Below are 19,957 nucleotides of genomic sequence, written 5' to 3' on the forward strand. Positions count from 1 at the left end.
TTGTGAACCTACTATCATAGTTAAGATTTTAAAATATATAATATTAAGTTGTACACATGTTTATATGTAACATATATATGAGGTCAAATATATAGAATACATACATATGTATGTGTATGTACATATGTGTATGTGTATTTATAACTATAATGCATATATAGACATAATCAGTCCAACATAACTTTTTTATATTTGAACTTTTTATTCCAATTTTTCCATTAGCATACATATTTATTTAGGGGCCTTCTGATTGTAATTATGTGCATTACCCATCAACATTGATCAAATACAAGACTTGGGTAGATAGTGACAGTTTTGTTTTTTTGTTTTTTAATTCACCAGTGCCTAGACAGAACACAGTTTTGCTAAATTTTCCTTTTCTTTTATTCCCACATCTGTCCATCGTTCAAGTTGAGCCATTCTTCTAAGTATGCCACAAATATATCATGTGCATTTTTTATTCAACTTATTTAAACTATCTCTTCATTTTGAATTTGCATAACACAAAATATGTAGGAATATATGTCATAACTTAATTAATTTTTACTACTCTCAATTTTTATGTGTTAATATTCTCCCCACCCCTAAAGCTTTAAATTTTTTAATGACAGGGAATAAAGTACATTTTTTAAGAAAAATAAATGGCCATGAATAAGCTGAGCAAGATATTAATTGAGATTTCAACTACTCTTTTATTAAATTTTATTTTATTATGTTAATCACCACACATTACATCATTAGTTTTTGAAGTCATGTTCCGTGATTCATTGTTTGTGTATAACACCCAGTGCTCCATTCTGTACGTGCCCTCTTTAATACCCATCACCAGGCTAACCCATCCTCCACCCCCTTCCCCTCTGGAACCCTCAGTTTGTTTCTCAGAGTCCATAGTCTCTCATGGTTCGTCTCCCCCTCCGATTCCCCCCCTTCATTTTTCCCTTCCTACTATCTTCTTTTTTTTTTTTTTTTTTAACATAAAATGTATTATTTGTTTCAGAGGTTACAGGTCTTAAAATTATTTATAATAAAGATTCATTGTTTTCTCTAATTCAAAATGTCATTTAGAATGATATAAATTTCTAGTCCATGTGAATGGTAATTTTAGATGTACAGTTTAATTTTTAGCATCAAACATTCTGATTAATAATCCAAATAAAAATGCTTGATTTATTCCAGATTATATAATTATAATTGTTTGATAACAAAGAAATCTGGCTTAGGCAGAAACTGACTTCTGCCAGTTAGATTCATTTATAAATAATTCAGACTTTTACTGTAATAGATTAGAAATAATGACCCAAAAGTCAACTCAACATATGATATAGAATGTCTCTATGGTCATTAATTTGAAAGCAAAAGAAGTCACCCAATCTCTGGGTACTTCTGTAAGGACTACTGTGCCTGTATTTTTCAGTAGTTAACTATACACTCTTAAAGTTCAACTGTTAAGGATTCTGGATAATTAATTTAGATATAAATATTTGGAACAGTCCATTTTTTAAATAAAAGAGACTTTGTGAAGAGTGGTATATATATATAGATCAACTTAATTATATGAAAAGAATGAGCAAAAAACTATGGAAATTTATGATGCTATGACAATTAGAGTTTCACATCACTTTGAAGTCCCCATTAACTTCTCTGTTTAACGATGATTAATTGCTAAACCTTATAGTATTCCATCATGAGATACGTGAGCATGACTACATTCCTTCTGAGGACTTTGTCATATGAAGTAAGTCTGAAAAATGGGGACTAGTAGATATAAATGCAGTGTATTTTTGGTGATTCAGGTAAGTTACAATACTTTATAGGGGTTGCAAACTCAAATGCCTATGGTGACCATACAGGTGACATAAAAAGATGAAGAAGGAAACACAAAACTGTAGGGAAGAGCAGAATGGATTGTCCCATGAAAAGTCCTAAGTCTCATGAAAAGGCATTCAAATTCAAGATTTCAAAACCTTGTGCCAGCAAATAAAGCATGTCTCTGGGCCACATTCAGTCCATGCGCTGTCAGTTTGAAGATTTGCTTAGATTGTAAGATATAGAGACCCTGTTTTTTAAATATATGAGCTACATGATTATTGCATAAAATATTAAGAAAGAGAAAAACAATATATAAAATATGCAAATAACATAAGCTAGAAACTTAATATTATAATGAATTTCCTTCAGTTTTTCTCATGCATCTTCTTACATAATTATTGCGTTATTGCTTCGGTAATGTTTTCATAGGTATTAATTTTAGGTACTATAATTGATAGACACATCTATTATAATGCCTGTATTATAGTCAATTATGTAGGTATGACATAATTTACCACCCCTTTCTTACTGGTATTTAATTTTTTTTTTCAGTATTCTAAATTACATGATGAACTTTATCTTGTTTTAATTTTTTCCTTTTTTTTTCTTTGCATTTGTACATATTTCCAAAAGTAAAGTAATCAAGTGTATGGATATTTTTGAGGCTCTTTCTAATTCCCAAATTATTCTCTAAAACTTATATTCTCACAAAGAATTTATAGTAAGTATTCTCTCCTATGATACCTCTGCCAAAATAATAAATATTTAAATATTTCCTGATTTGCTAAACGAAAACCATGTATTTGTATCGTATGATTATGACAATACTTAAATGACCAAGTTTCACTTAAACATATCGTGGTATAAATAAAATGTTACTTCTATTGGCCTCATTATTTCCCAGATAGTATCTATGAAACAATCTTGAAATGTAAAGAATCCATATGAGTAGATGTCAATACTTCTTACAGTACGTATGTTTCTTTCTATTGGCATGTTTACATTTAAGTTGATAAAAATTCCCAGTGGTATCTAATCACAGATGTGACAAACATATTTATAAAAGCAACTGTTAAAAAAGTAATAGCTGTACTTTCACAATTTAGGATAAAAAAATTCTGGTGCTTTATGAAATGATAAGATAGCAAATAAAAATGTAATTATGCTTTGAACATAGAAGACTTAAAATGCACATGGAAAGAAAGATCAAGTTAATTCTTCTACTATTTTAGTTTTGGGGGGGCCAATGATTTGCTCTTTGGTTGAACTTACTTTATCACGTCTCACTGGGGTAAAACACTGTAGAGTAAATTGTTCATGTTCTGGAATTTCTCATTCTAGCCAAGATAGAATTTTTCCTTTTATTGTTACATACCTTGGGAGTTAACAAGCATTTGTAGCTGAATAATTATACTATGACAGGTATGTGTTATCTGCATAAACTCAAATTAAGCTCCTATTAAAAACATAATCTGCATGAAGTATGAACACATATGCTTTCTGTTTTCCTTGGTTTATATCATTAATTTTAATGATGACAGAAAGCAGATGAATTATGTCACTGTTTGTTTGAGGAACCCAGATAAATTCAGGTTCCTTAAATTTAGAAGGCAAATCCTATTTAATCCAGCTGTAAGGACTGTATATTGTTACAAGGATAAAGTGATACTACTTTTTCACAAACTTGGGAACAAAGCAATTTCATATATTTTTTTTTACAAATAAGGTTAGAAATATGTTAATTCCTTCTACTTGTCTTTACTATATTAATAGTATAATGCAAGGACTATATTAAATACAATTTTATCTGTTATGATCACTTCAGTTTAGATTAATTCAAGGCCTAACGTGCAAACTACAGGGAATGCAAAGTTCAGTTAAGAGGTATTACTAGGACAGCATTTTATGTATGATGTGTATTCATGAAGTAACATGGTTGTGCAAATCAAGTACAAAAAATAGGTTTTTATCATTTCTCCAGCTATTCTTGATTTTAGAAATTGGCTACCTGGCTTGATGCATACTAGCAGTGTGACCTTAGGCAAGTCACTTTTTCTCTTTGTTACTCCATCTACAAAATTAGTATAATCACACTGTGTATTTCAAGGGGTATTGTGAGGGTAAAAAGTAATACCTCCAAAGCACTTAGGAGACTGTGCTTGGCTAATAGTTGCTTAACGGATATTAGCTATTGTTATCATCGAAAATGAGTTATCAACATGCTATCATAGCAAAGATATATCATTCATAATATATTTATGATAGTTAAAATTGTAATTAACTAGATTTCTGTATGGTTTAAATATCTGTTAAAACACAATATATTTCATTTAATCCTTGAGGCAAATCTGTGGATTATTTCCATTTCATAGATTAGAATATTGGCACTTCAAAAAAATCAATTATTGGCACAATGAGTCATAACATCTAGATTTCATAATCCATAAACAATATTTTATCCCATCTACCTTAAAATACAAATGACAGGAATTTTCTGGATCACAGTAAAGCCATATGATCTCTGGAGACCAATTTCAGAGGTAAGATTTCTGCTCTACTAAGGCAATGCTTGAACAGTTACAGACATTGAAATCAGTGGGGCCAGGAGCCAACCATCCCTACTTAGGTTTAACCTATAGATGAACTTAATGGAAATGTTGTCTACTCTGATGATGTTATCCTTCTTTCTGTTTGGAACCTAAGAATTTCTCAGGAACAGAAATTATATTCAATAAAAAAGTCTTATGTATCTAGAGAATGGTCATAGATCATGAATATTAAACTGGGCAATATTTTATATAACTGACATTTTTATTATTTAATAGATAAAATTTATTTTTGTTATAACAGTTATATAGTTGGTTTTGTAGCTTTACTTGCTGAGGAAAATTCCCTTTCCAGGGTGTATATATAAAAAAAAGTAGTGGTAGTTATTGAGTAAGTATAATTATAATTACTATTGACTAAATATTTTAGCATCAAATGACTACATTTTGGATTTAAAACCAAGTATTATAGTTCTTATACATCGAAAACTACTCAAATCAAGGGGCACCTGGGTGGTTTAGTCAGTTAAAGTCTGACTCTTGATTTCAGCTCAGGTCATGATCTCAGGGTTGTGAGATCAAGCCCCACGTTGGGCTCCGCGCCGGGCATGGAGCCTGCTCAAGATTCTTTCCTTCTCCTTCTCTCTTTCCCCTCCCCCACCACATGTACTCTGTCTCAAAAAGAAAGAAAAAACTACTCAAAACACTTAATATGAAAAGAAGGCATTGTTAGTATACTCAGACTTAAAAGTCCTTATAGGTAAATCCTTTTCTTGAACTTATCTTTCACTGAGGTTTTTTGTTTGTTTGTTTTCTTTTGTTTTATATCCCATTAATAGTCATTTATTTGCAGTGATGTTTTATTTTATTGCAGAGAAAGATAAAATTCTAATATGATATAATATAGCTGAAGTCATAGTTAAATCTAAGGCAGGACTAATACATTTTAATCAGTGCAGCAAATTATATTTGCTTTCTTCATGTAACATTCAGTAACAGAGACCAGAGCTACATTTCTTTTGTATCTTCTATAATGTACGTTGTTAAATAACTCTTTCTAATAGACTAGTTTTTATGAAGTTTATTTTTTGTAATTGGTCTTATATTCTTTTCAGGAGCCAAGGACTTTTAATAGTTCTCAACTTTGAAATCACTGTGGAAAATAAGGAGGTTCAAACAGGCCAGGAAACTAAGTTTGAATGATTAGAATAGCAGTAGGATTGGGACTGAAGTTCAGAAGCTGAATTTATAAAAATAAATGAATTCCAAGTAACAGTATATGGAGAATGAAAATGAAAATGGGTTTTAAAAATCTGGATATCCTTGCATATGCTCAAGGAGGGGGGACAAAGAGCCAGAAGCAAATGTCCAAGTTCAGAGTGATAGGATAATAGAATCACACCATGTTAGAAATAGAAAGGTCTTTATAAAATAACTGATTTGGAAACTCTTAACATGACTACCACATAAAGTCAATAATCCCTAAAGACTGCTTATAAAACATGTATATGCTTAGCTTCAGTTTTCTTGAGGAAATAATCCATAGCTTTGCTGGAAAATGAAAGTGGATTCTGTTGCAAAAGAAGTTTAAAAAATGTGAGCTACAAAGAAACTTGACCAAATAACTTGACCAAGACACCAACATATAGCGTATAAAAATTCTTTAAATTGCTGTAATGTGTAAAAAGACCTAATTCTCCCCTCCCCCAACAATGGCAACAGTTCTTTTCCTGCCACCAGGCACATATGTCTCTAAATCATCCTACACGTCACTGTCAGATTCATCATAATATTGCACCTCTTTGATGCTATTGTTCTCCAGCTAAAATTATCACTGTGTCACTGACACCTTCTGAATACACATTAAAGTGCTTATTTTGGCACAGAAAACTTTCCACAGTTGATTCCAAATGTATTTTTTAGCCTTATCTCTTAATGTATGTATGTATGTATTCTTCATTGTCTGAATTCAACTTTGTTATTTATCAAATATGAATTTATTTGTGAGGGGATTTTATTCATGCTGTTTCCCCCAGATAGAACAATCTGCCTCCCTGCTTCCTCTGCCCTCTCTCTGTGAGCTCCTCTGACCCTCTGCACCCACAAGCAGTGCACACATATACACACACATGCATGCTCACAGATACACTCATCTCTCACCAAAATACATCTTCTGAGTGTGAAATCAAATAAAGCCTTTTTTTCCTATGCTGAAACAGAAAACCCCATTTTGAACTCATGTGGCTTCCAGTTTCTACTGTTTTAGGGTACGTCTCACATACTCTGTGTGGTAAACCCATTTTTTTAAAGTATAGTGGTCAAAAACATGGATTTGGAAAGAGTTCTGTTATCAAATTCTTATTCCGCCACTAATCAGTTTTATGACTTTGAATATTATACGTAAATGTCTCAGTTTCTCATCTCATCTCATTCTCATCTCAAAGCTGGCGTAATAATAGAGGTATTTGAAGATTAAAGTGAAATAATATACTTGAAGCACTAGGACATCATTAACACTTAGTATATGTTCATTGTTAAGTGAAATAACCACCAAATAGCATTATAAGCATATAATATTGTATGTATATAATGTATACATGTATGTAGTGTAATATTGTATGTATATAATGTGCTGTTGTTACATATTTTTTATTTCTTGTAACTTTACATTTCAAATATAATTCTTAATCACAGATCACCATGTATTTATCATATTAATTTTTATATTAGTGCTTCATAAAACTTTCTAAAATAGAAAGATGAAATACCAGTAAGAAATTATATATTTTCTAAGTAGAAAATTACATTTAGCAAGCCCAAACAGCTCTTCTAGTTTGCTTTTCCATTTGTCTGTATCCAGGAGCTCCTAGACATAAGTTCTGTTGAGTACAAAATGGTGAAGTGGAATGGTTACACTGGAATGATAGGATACACAGCAGAGAGATTACATTGGTCAGAAAGATTTTTGAAGTTCTGCAAAGGAACATTCTGGTAAATTTACCCTCAACGAAGATGTCTCTATTAAGAGGGGTAGTACTTATTAATAAGGCCCAATGAAAATTATTAAAGAGGAACAGGGATGTAAAAACAAAAGGACTGCATGGTTATACTCTGTCACTAGGTTTTATTTTTATTTATTTTTATTTTTTTTTTTAATTTTTTTTTTAAGATTTTTTTATTTATTTGCGAGAGAGACAATGAGAGACAGAGAGCATGAGAGGGAGGAGGGTCAGAGGGAGAAGCAGACTCCCTGCCGAGCAGGGACCCTGATGTGGGACTCGATCCCGGGACTCCAGGACCATGACCTGAGCCGAAGGCAGTCACCCAACCAACTGAGCCACCCAGGCGCCCGTATTTTTTTTATCATTTATGTAAGAGTAAACCCATATTTGAAGGGTATAACAAGTATCAATAATAAAAAGTAACACAATAACACGAAAAAATTAAAGAATATGATTTTTCCTAGAGCTTACTTTAAAACTTGCTTTAATATTTGAATTGTATAGTCTGCCTCTACCACAGAGTTGTGCTCATGTGGGTCATATCCTTAAATCATTAGCCCCTAGAGTCTAGGGCTTATGTCCTTTCTTTTCCTGTTACATAGTTTTTCTATAAGGCCTCTTCCACTCAGTCACACACTCATTCATTTATTCACTCATTCTTTCACTGAGCTTTAACTCAATTCTATTTTAGTATTTGAAAAAAATACATAGCGAATAATTTTTTCCCTCAACTCAAAATAATTTAATAGGGGAAAAATAACATATGCATCATGAATATCAAAGTTGAAGGTAACAAATGACACTAAGAGAGTATGACTAGATTGCTATGCAAGTTCCAGGGAGAAATTATTTTTTCTGCTGGGGGAAATCAATGAACATTTAATGTATCGCATATCATGACCTAAACTTTAAATAATGAGTAAAATGTGTACCTGCGTAGATTAGAGAAAAGTGATTCAAATGGAAGAAGAATGACATACAGGACTATTTGGGACATGTATTTATTCATCTGTACTGACTGCCATTAAAAGGTACTTAGTATAACACTGGTTAATAAAAATAAAAAACTAGTGTTTTTAGTATAATCCCTACTTGTAGATTTTATGGACTTCTTTTTTTTTTTTTTTTACTATGACTGTGGTGTGATGACAAGTCTTCTTTCCTTGGAGGCCTTCCTGATTTCCAATTTTATTCTTTGCTGTTTTGGGAATGAGATTCAGGATCTAGAGCTGCATTGTCCAGTAGAGCTTCTGTGACAATGGGAATGTTTGCACCTGTGCAGTCCTGTATTCACAAGCCTCATGTGACTGTTGAGCACTTGAAATATAGCTAGTGTAACTGAGGAGTAGAATTTTTAGTTTTAATTAATTAAATAGCCGCATGTGGCTCATAGCTATAATATTGTGCAACATAGATCTAGTCACCTTTTTAGGGAAAGTAAATTCCAGATGAATTTGATCCACAAAAACATCTCCTTTGGGCAAAATACAGTATGCCACAGTATTTCCTGTGAGATCCTGTTACATCCCGTCTTTGCTGAAGCCAATATAGTCATTGCCTGTGTAGTATTGTTAATTAGGATATGCACAAAGGAAGCTAATAAATTATATCTGCAGGAATCTCTTAAGACTTCTCCTAGGAAGAGGCTTTTTAATTTACTCTTAAAGTAAAGGAAGTTCACCCTGGGGTTGAGGGCTGAGGGTAGGTGAGGGGAGAAGGAAGAGGTTTCAAACAGAGAGGAGAAAAAGCATAGTGTGACCAGGGAATACTTGATAATTCAATATAACTGACAAACAAGGTGGGTCTTGTGAAGAGAAAGAGAAGAGAAAGAGCAATTTGAAAAAAATAGAATAATACACGTTTTTAAATACTGTCCATGTATTGGCTTGACTTAATTTTATTTCATTTCCCACCCAAAATGGTCATTCTATCATATATATGTAGGATTTTCTTTCTTTCTTTTTACAAACATTGTTTATGTTTTAATCATTAAATAAAACAACTGAAATCACAACTTTGTTACCTAAATTTATTACTTGGGGAAGATTGAGATTTAGGAAATTTATTGCCATGATGTCACCAATGGTTTATAATTTATAAGACTTTGGATTAGACATTAGCAGTTATTATTTCCTCTAATGCCTTACCTCACCACAGTCTAATAACATTCAGGAAATCCAAAAGACAAAGGAGAAAGAGTGGTCTTGAAAGCTAAAAATAGTTGCTGAAAACTGATGCAATCATGTAATAAAATATGGCCCAATAACTTATATAATATGCTCATAGTATCTGCTAAAGCAATTAGAATCCATGCAACTAGATTTTTGTTTATGGATTTCTAAAAATGAAAATTACTTCAGCCCAAGTAAGACATATAAAGCTATGAAGTTTAATTGTGTACATTGGTCTTAGGATCTCTGGTCTTATTACTTGCACATGTGATCTATTTAACACTCTTAAAACAGAAAATCATTGAGTAGCAGTCAGATTTCAAAAGGCCTCTAAGCCCAGCCAGAAGGTTGTCTATGTGATATGTTACATATGACAACAATAAGATGTTATTATTCAGTTACATTAACATACTATTTTATTTTGTTTTGTGTTGTTTACAATGGGTTAATATCTTTACACATCTAATAGGTCTCTCTCACAAGATAACAAAAGCAGCAATGTAGGTGTTTATATCAATCACATTGAATTTATCAGACATCTTAAAAGGATAGTCTGTTTTAGTTGAGAAATTTTACACATACTATAATTAGTGATATTTTTCAGGAAAGCTTTTGAACTAGACTGTGGTCTGGCTATAAGTAAGAAAAATTTTCAGTGCATCTAGGGAGTCTGTGGCATTTAGATATATCTTAAACTCCCATCCTAATTTCCAAGGATGAAAATACAGGCATGCATTTCCACTGTGGCACAAGAGATACCAATCAGTATAGGAAAGAATGATTTTACTGTGGCATCTATAAACAATGGAAAAATGAAATTAATGGATATTTTTTTAGAACATACTTTCAGAAGGATTTAGGAATTGCCTGAGGCCCAGAATTAATAAAAGAGGCAGGGATGATAGTTCTTTCTGATATCAACACCTTTGTACCCGATTACTGTTTATAATGGGTATAAATTTTACACTATAAACATTCATATGTAAGAAATGTCTTTTACGTCCCTATTCAGGAATCAAATTATGTTTATTCCAGGTTCCCTTGTCAGTAGGCTAGAAAGGAAATTCAGTGTTTTACCCTTTAATAGAGTCATATAAGAATATAGAATTACCCAGAAATTTGGGTAAGAGTTACATTTAAAGGAAAAAGGGGAAACGAAAAGGCCAGCTTTGAACACATTATCTGACACCATGACAAAGGGTAGTTTTTCATCTTCTCTTGAACCATAACTGACATGCTTAACCTCTCTGCTATGAAGTTTAATCCTTGACCTTGTAAATCAAATATTAAACATGAGGTTGGAAGAACTTCTTATCTACCTTGGCATTGTCTTATTAACTTGGACACATGTTCTGAGACATCAGGTGTCTCATATTTTGATGGGTACCTCCTATATCTTTTGTCAGTTTTGTAAAATGTCTTATAAGGATAAGAAATTTGTAATAATACTTATAACAATATTTTCAACCACACCATGACTTCTCTCTGCTTCTTCCTTATCATGAGAAATAATCACATATACAAATTTTAATAACATTTTCTGTGATTTGTAGCAATAGTGTATATCTTTTACTGAGCATATTTCTTTTGGATTATTACCTAATTTTTACCAAAATATATCTAAGTAATACTTAAGGGATTCTTCTGTATTTTTTCTTGGCATATGTCAAGCTTCATATTATCATTTTAATATTCAAGTGCCTATGATAAATATGTATTTGTAAACAGGTTTATAATCTGGTTACTTATATAACTGTCTTAAAGTAATATTTCTTTCAGATTAAGCTAGGAAAGTTTACGATAATGTTAACAATATATGTCAAATTTTCATATTCTTTTGTTATAGTGGTTATGAGAGCAGTATTAAAGTAAAAATAGTGTTCATTTTTTTATTTTGCTGCTTTAAAAATGCTTTATTTCAGTTCTTTAATCCTTATAATAAACATGGGAGGTTAAATATCCTGTTGGCATTGACTTTTAGAGACCTGTGGCTCAGAGAGATTAATTGGTGACCAAAGAACCAGAGCTAATCCTTGGCCCAAATGGGCCTGACTTCTTCTGACTCACTGCCTTTCCCACTACAACTTACCACAGTTCTGAGAAACCTCGTAAATTTCTGTGCTCTGTAAATTTCAGAACTGACCTGAAGGACCATCATTGCCATGGAATAGCTAATTACCAATACAGAATCATTGCGAGGAAAGGATAAAATCAGTAATTCTCACTCACAGTAATAAAGATGGAGAATGCTTTTGGTTTGCTTCCTTTTGCACTCTTCCCTAACTCAAATGAATTTTAAGAGTCATAATTTGAACCTCTGCCATTAGCTCCATCAGAAATATTAAATGTTAAATAAAGTGATCCTTATTGGCCATCAAATGAACACCCTTTATTATTCTAAGGAGATAGAAAATACTTCATGTGAATAGTAGAGAAATTGCCAAAAAGCTATTTTATTTCAGTCTCTGGACAAGTTAATGTGCTACTGGAAAAAGCATATATATTCTGACCTAATTAATTCCCAGAGAACTTGGTTCTAAAAAGAGTGCTTAGAAATTACCCCTCTCCCCAGTTTACTCCACTGTCACATAGACATTTCAGTAGTTTTATGCATTCTGAGAACAGGGTCTCAGTCATGAGTTAGTTCCTCCCTTCTCAAGGCTTTTGTTGCAGAGCTTTCTGGAATACTTTCTACCTTGGTACTTGTCAGATGTTCACTCCAGTTCCTGGGTACTTGAGCCTCAGCTGAGCAGATGTTCCACTGAGAAAAAATGTGTCACCTCTGTGCTGGTGTACTGATGACATTACCTCTGGCACACCTCCCCTAACATCCGAACAACAGAAAAGTTGTAGGAATGATAGAGTAGGGGAAGTGACTGCTATGCTGTTTAGCATTTCCTTCTAGAAGGTACATACGGAGAAATAAGATACGTATTTTGTTCTAGATCTAATATAGTGGATTGCTCTTTTTTTCCTCTATGTGAAGGAAGGAAAAGAGTCATTTAAATTTAAAATTCTCTCCTTTCAAGAGCCATTATGGTTGTGCTTCGCATACCTATGGGATAAGATGATCCCTCTATTCTTATCATGACATGTTTTATTCCTTAGAGTTCATTTATACATTATTACTTAAAACATGCTAAATGTTACTAAAAATCACTGAGCTAAGTAGATATTTGGCTAGTAATAGTTGGTTTTAATCCACTTAAGTTATTTTGCCATCTCTAAAGTTTACCAAATAATATCCCTTGATGGTGGACACAAGTACTCAACCTCTCTCTGATTAACAGGTAGGTTAACATAGTTCCTCTTACAAATAAATTCAGTCCTTCTTTTTCTTTTCTACAGGATAACATTTTTAAGCTGGAGGACTCACATTTTGAAAATGGCCGTGGGAAGAGTCCATATGACCCTAAACTGCTGACGGCATCTCTTTTAATAGGTGCGTAGTCAACAATCAGTTAAACAGTGAATTTTCTATAGATAATAACCAGATTGCATGTTCCTTTTTATATACCAAGACTTTCCGTTATTAATCACAAACTATTTTAGGAGGATGTCAGTTGAGATATTTTCAAATATTTTGAAAAAGAAGAAAAAACCCTAAATGCTGCTTTGATTTTTATAGTCCAGTCTACGATTCTTTTTAATCTAAATGGCTTAATAAGTGTCTTTAAAATTGCCTGCTCAATCAGTATACATCCCCACTAGAACTTTAAAATTTATATTCTGAGAGAAAATGGTTTCGGTTTTCATTTTATGAAAGAGGTGTTTCCAGGGGGAATTTTGACAAGTCAGAAGGAAAGAATGAAATTCAGTCTATCTTGTTCATTGTCGTTAGATTTGTCACACTCTCAACATTTGGACAACTTAATCAGCACAGTCAGTTTTAATGGTCGTACAATGGGCAGAGACCCTATTGTGTTACCTTGAGTTAATGAAGGACCTCTGTATTCATCTTTTTTTTTTTTAACTTTTTTTTTAATGTTCTTTTTTTTTAATGTAGCAAAACATTTAATATATTTCCTCTACACATTCCTCTAACCATCTTCTTTTCTGGTTGTGTTCTTTTTTTCCTTCAACAATGTAGCTGGGTAGAGAATGCTTAGTCATAGTTCTAAAGGATGGAAATAGGAAGATAGAAGTAATCAGAAGAAGGAGAAAGCTTTAGTCTGTATTGAAAGATAAAGAATTGTTTCCACATACTTTTAATCACCTTTAGACTATGTTAAATAAACATACAAACAAAAAGTGATACATCATTAAACAATTCTTTTTTTCTTTTAACTTTTGGGCATACCAACAACCAAAAACACAAAAGATTCTGAGTCATTACCCTGTTCCAGAATATATTTTTCTGTATGATCATGTAGAAATTATATAACTTTTGTTTCCTTTTCTTCTTTTTCCCCTTTTCTAGAAAATATAGAGAGTAATTATTTGATAATAAAAATAGTGAAACTTATCAAATATAAAATTTCTAATTGAATTTTGAATGAGAAATCTAGATTTTTTAAAAAGGAAATGTAGGTTATTATTTGATGGTGTTCTAAGTTCAGTTTTACCAGTCTTTTGTTTTTAAAAATAACTTTTTTTCTACTTAACAAAATAAACTGTAGTCATATTGACTACAGCATTAAGTATGAAGATATATTTTTTCCAGTATTCTCTAGTGTTTACTTTACCACTGCATTTCACTGATCTCTTTTCTATTAAGGATAAGAACATTACAACATGAATTATCTCCTCTATTGCTTTTCCGATGTAGACAATTTCAGTCCATTTGATCCATTTATGGAGCATTTTAACAAAAGTTTAAGGCCTGAAGGAATGCAGCAAATGTAGCACACTTATAATTTTCCTATTCACAGATGGCCTAGTGATTACATGTGGATGACTTCCTTAAGTGCACACACAGAAATGTGGAAGTTGTCTTAAACAAAGGGGAGGAGTTCTACCTTGCTCAAACTTGCAGCCTATACTTATTTAAATTGCATACTGAAAAAAAAAAAAAAGATATTCCTCAAAAAGCGGTATGTTAAATTGTGCCTAAAGCAGCTTTAATTTGTGGTATGTTTCTCAGTGGGGATTTGCTTGATTATTTATTTTAATATTCCATTGAGAAAGGATGATGACAAGTAAGTATTACATAGTTCATATGGTATGCAACCACACGAAGTCCACAAAGAATATGAAACTCCATAGTTTGGGTTTTATATTAGAACTTCTTTGAAAAAGCTCTATAAGTTTGTGAAAAGGAGAAGAGAATGAGGGAAGTTTCATGAGTCAAGAAGAGGATGTGTGGCTAAAAAAAAAAAACAGGGAGCTTTTAAATGCAAGTCCAGACTTTACCTCTCCCTCTCTAATCCGTAAAATAATCGAGTAACTTTTAGAGGTGTTTGGTGCTTCTTGACAAGGAAAATTATTCAAGCCAACATAAATTATTTTCTGAGTCAGCTGAATAGCAAGATACAGAAAAATGAACAGGCCATCCTAGACCTTGTAAAATCCCTCAAAATATCTGCAACATCATTTTAATTCAAGAACTGTGACTTTGTTACCTGCTTTCTTTATAACTATGCTATAAATTCTTCCTCATATAGTACATTTAATTCCCTTTGTTGGGTTTTTCTTGTCATTTTCTCTTGTGCTGCTTTAAAAAGCATTTGATGGAGTTTTTTTCAACATAAATATTTTCTGTAGCACTTCCCAAATTTTTACATACACGGGTAACACCTGTCTCTGAAATATATAGATTGTACATTGTATATTAGAGAATGGCTGTTGGGAAAGCCTATCTGCCCAAGAGATTTTGCATGTATTCTCCTCATTTCAGACAAATTTTCAAGGTAGTTCTGGGCCATTTCCTTCCCCAGTACTGGGAAATAAAATTTCATGTTTGACTCAAACCACCTATAAACTGGTTAGATGAGTCTTGACAGCAGATACTTTATTAAGTATATCATCAGTCTCTTATTAAGTCCCTTGTTAAGCAGTCCCTTATTAAGCAGTTTCAGGCACTAATAAGCTTTCAATCCAGATGACAGCCTAAAAATTAGTTTATGAAATTTATCAAGGGTTAGTTTTCAAAATGCCATAGTTTTTTTTATCATTAATGTTCTTAATAGACTTTGCTTTTTAGAGCAGTTTTAGGTTCACAGTAAAATTAAGAAGATATCAGCGATATTACATATACCCCCCCACACCCACTTATATAGGCTTCCTCGTTATCCACTTCCTCCACCAGAATGGTACCTTTGTTACAAGTGATGAACCAACACTGATATAAGGAGGGCACTAGGAGTACTGGGTGTTATATGTAAGTGATGAATCACTAAATTCTACTCCTGAAACTAATAGTACACTTTATGTTAACTAACTGGAATTTAAACAAAATGCCATGGGTTTTTAAGCTGAGACCACAGAAAATATGGATTCTTTCTTGAGCAATGCATAGCTACTAAATTAAGTCTCCAAATCCTATAACATGTCCTAAGTTTTTAGAGGACTATCAGGGAAGGGAGGGAAAACTGGGAAGAAATCAGAGAGGGAGAAAAACCATGAGAGACTCTTAACTCTGGGAAACAAAAAGAGGGGAGGGGGGTGGGGGAATGGGGTAACTGGGTGTTGGGTATTAAGGAGGGCACGTGATGTGATGAGCACTGGGTGTTATACGCAGCTGATGAATTGTTGAACACTACATCTGAAACTATGTGTTGGCTAATTGAATTTAAATAAAAAAGATTTTTAAAAATAAATCTTAGTAATTTTTCAAATCTCCCTTAATAAAAATCATTTTGTCAATATGAAATTATCCCACTATTTATTTTTAAGTATGTCTTGTTTCATCCACCTGTAAATATTTTAATTTTAATGACTTCGTTTACAAATTCTTTAATAAAAAAAGCAGTTTCTCCCTTGCTCAGAATAAATGCCACGTGTGGACACAAGAATAAAATCTTGTATTTTCCACACTAATTGTCATCTCACATTTTCATGACGTGAAAGGAGTAGTCAACTTGAAAGTATTTTTATTTCCTCATTGTATTCTTCCCCAGGCATTGTGGTGCTAATAGTTTAGAGATAACCTATCATTAAGTAATATTATTGAAATCTATTTCAGGGCGTCTAGGACTTTTAGCTATGGTCTATTTCCCCAAGATAGAATTCTGCCTTGCCTCAGGAAAGAATATAATTTGACATTAGAATATGCTCTTACTTGGTATTAGATCAAATGAGATACTCCCTAAATTAATTAACTATAATTGAGAATATTATTTGAACCTCGCTGAACCTCAGTTTCTTTATATGTAAAATGGCATGGCCATGCTATTCCACTAGTTTGTTGTGAGAGTTAAATAAGACAATTTAATAACGTATCACATTTGGTTACTTACATATTTCTGGAATGTATGTAGAAGTGGAAACCAAGAAAAAAAATAATAGTGGTTGCTATAAAGGAGTCTGAGAGACAGATTTGGTACCTTATAAATTTTATATTTTTAATTTTGTGCCATGTGTATGTATAAACTCAAAAAAAGTTAGTTTAAAAGGACAACATAAGTAACAAGGCTAGCGTACTATATTTATTGGCACAGAGAAGATGCTCAATAGATGTAAAAATGTAAAATTATTCCCTTACTAACTTCCATTCTCAAGAAATGGATTTCATCCATGCCCTGCATGTGTGTGTGTGTGTGTGTGTGTGTGTGTGTAATCTGTGTGCAAGAGAGAGACATAACGTCATTTTTCCTGCTTCTAATTACTCTGCTACTCTGTGAGTGGAATTTACTTAAGGTGTTAACAACATAATGGCTTGTCCTTAGGTTTGTTTGATTTTTGCTCAACATTCATGTCACATGTTACACCTGTGTTAGTAATGCTGTGATTTCATCAGGAAACGTTTTTTTCACCTTCTACTTCTTCTCACCACACCCTTCTTAGGAATTGTAATCCAATACAGTAACTGATCTAAGCCACATTTTTACTTCATTTTGAGCTGTGAACATAAAGTCCAGAAGTACATATGAACTTTTGTTTTTAACACATGCTTCTCAGGTAATTCTGCCGTGGTGGAAATGCAGTTCACTAAACTTTTTGTTCATCTCAGTAAAAAATGCTTTCCATAGAGACAGTTTGGAAATCTTACAGTTAAGAAAGAAGGGCAGAGTACTCTAATAACAACTTTCATATTTGACAATTTTTAGATTGTTAGTTACATCTGTCAGCACTAATTTTTCTTAGTCTGGTGTATTATTTTTGAGACATCAAACTTGCTATATGGTGTCTTTTGTAGAGAGACTAAAAACTTTGTTGGACAGAGTATCCACAACCACTTTTTGATGTATATAAGTGTATATTTATTGTACCATCAATTTAATAAAATTGGACAAATGTCGTATTTTCTTTCACTAGTAGCTTAGTACATATGGAAAACCTAGAAGTATGTATTTTAGCCATAATGCTATTTGAATCATTGTAGGATAACATCTACCTAATACACTACTTCAGATTTTCAAGAAGACTTACATTAAGGGTCAGAAAACTGGAAAATTAGCACTATGCCCAAGAATCAACATATAATTTGATAACTTCATAAATGACCTAGAAACTACAAGAGAAGTTTGGCAAGTAGACTTTTTTTGTTAAACATGTTTGTTCTCCAAAAATAAGCCAACTGAGATACAGTAAATTTCTTATACTCCCTTATCAGATCATTTTATATAGCCACAGAATGTACTGAGTCTTTAATCCATGGTGGAAATGCACAAGTATATTAAATAAAATACATTCTAAGTTAACTGTTATTTATTTGCTTATGAGAATGCAAAAGTATCACCTATACATTTAGGTGAAATAATAAATACGTCCTACATTTTCTGTGGAGCATTCATCCCTGATAAGAATCCTATAGACATCTCAGCAGAAGATCTGATTTAAGGCCCGGTATAAAAAACAGTTACTGATATTGAGCATTGACAATATGAGAATGTACCCTTCATGACCACTTAATCATCTGGTGCCCTTACAGCTCACTAAAATCACGTTGGCTCTTGCTAGCAATAATATTCAGGTAGGAGGGAATTTCCTATGACTGGAGGCAAATGGTGCCTAAACTGCAAACTTCCTTTGGTGTCTAAGTTCTTTAATTCTGTTTTCAGTAATAAATTGATCAATAGCTTTCCTACTGAAGAACTCTCTGCTTTCTCTACCTACTTATCTGTTGTCAAAAGAAAAACAAAATCAGTCTTTCTACCTTTGCCTTCATTTATATTTTTGCCTTGCTTATGTGGGAGTGGATAAAAAATATAAGTTATAAAACAAGTATATAAATTAATAAGAGAAACAAATAACCTATGTATATCCAAATAATGGTTTCTTTTGGTGTTGTTTTGTTATTTCAACTCTCCCCTGAATAGTTTACATGTAATAGTGAGTGTAATTGTGGATTTTACTCACACTAAAGCAAGCCAAAAAAAAAAAAAAACAAAAACCCAAAAATGGTTGGGTGAAATAGGGAAAGGGACTAAATAAACTAATTTCCAGTTATATAGTAAAATAAGTCATGGAGATGTAAAAAAAAAAATAAAGCCGTTCTTTACTCTTCCATTTCTTGATACCTCCTGTTGGGCATGTTCTATCTGACTACACTCTGATATGGAATTGTTCAGTTTTTCTCTTTTTCATGGTTCTCTTTTCACCTTTCCTGATTTTCATAACCTAACATGTGGTTGAGAGGGCAGTGAGGTTCAACTAATAATTTAATACTTTTTTTTTTAAATATTTTATTTATTTATTTGAGAGAGAGAGAATGAGAGACAGAGAGCACGAGAGGGAAGAGGGTCAGAGGGAGAAGCAGACTCCCCGCCGAGCAGGGAGCCCGATGCGGGACTCGATCCCGGGACTCCAGGACCATGACCTGAGCTGAAGGCAGTCGCTCAACCGACTGAGCCACCCAGGCGCCCAATAATTTAATACTTTTGATTTTCCAAGGTAAAGAGGACACAAGGCATCCTATGGCTGGTGTGGCAACATTAAAATATTTGAAATTAATATGAACAATTTAGGCTGCTTTTACAACACATTTTTAACTAATGCCCTCTTAGTCACACAGATCAAGGAAATAATTTACCTGAAGTTTAAAAATCCATTACATCTATTTATAAATTATTTGTAAAAAGATAAAATATCAACCTTAATAAAAGTGTTATAGTGATTGAAAATAAGTTAAAATTAAGGAGACAGTAGGCATTTACATATTTCAGAGTATCTTTGAAACTCATAGATAGCTTATTCATAGCATTTTTGTGCTTTTAGAATAGGTTTATTTTTTTACCTTGTGGGCAGATAAAATGTTATTGCAGCATATGATGATGATAGCTGGTCAGATTTGAACTTGATATGTAATTAGGTGAAGAGAACACAGGAT

At 32.6% G+C, this 19,957-nt stretch overlaps 1 protein-coding gene across 2 annotated transcripts in view; it reads left to right on the plus strand.

Annotated features, from left to right (window-relative positions):
• SEMA3A (semaphorin 3A) overlaps nt 1-19,957 on the plus strand; it is a 206,615-nt gene that overhangs the window by 104,188 nt on the left and 82,470 nt on the right. For both annotated transcript variants that reach the window (XM_032402269.1, XM_032402270.1), the window contains exon 5: nt 12,877-12,970. In XM_032402269.1, the coding sequence (XP_032258160.1) occupies nt 12,877-12,970 (94 nt within the window). The remainder of the gene's footprint in view (nt 1-12,876; nt 12,971-19,957) is intronic.

This window comes from Phoca vitulina, unplaced genomic scaffold (genome assembly GCF_004348235.1).
Source record: "Phoca vitulina isolate PV1807 unplaced genomic scaffold, GSC_HSeal_1.0 scaffold4, whole genome shotgun sequence".
Taxonomy (NCBI): domain Eukaryota; kingdom Metazoa; phylum Chordata; class Mammalia; order Carnivora; family Phocidae; genus Phoca; species Phoca vitulina.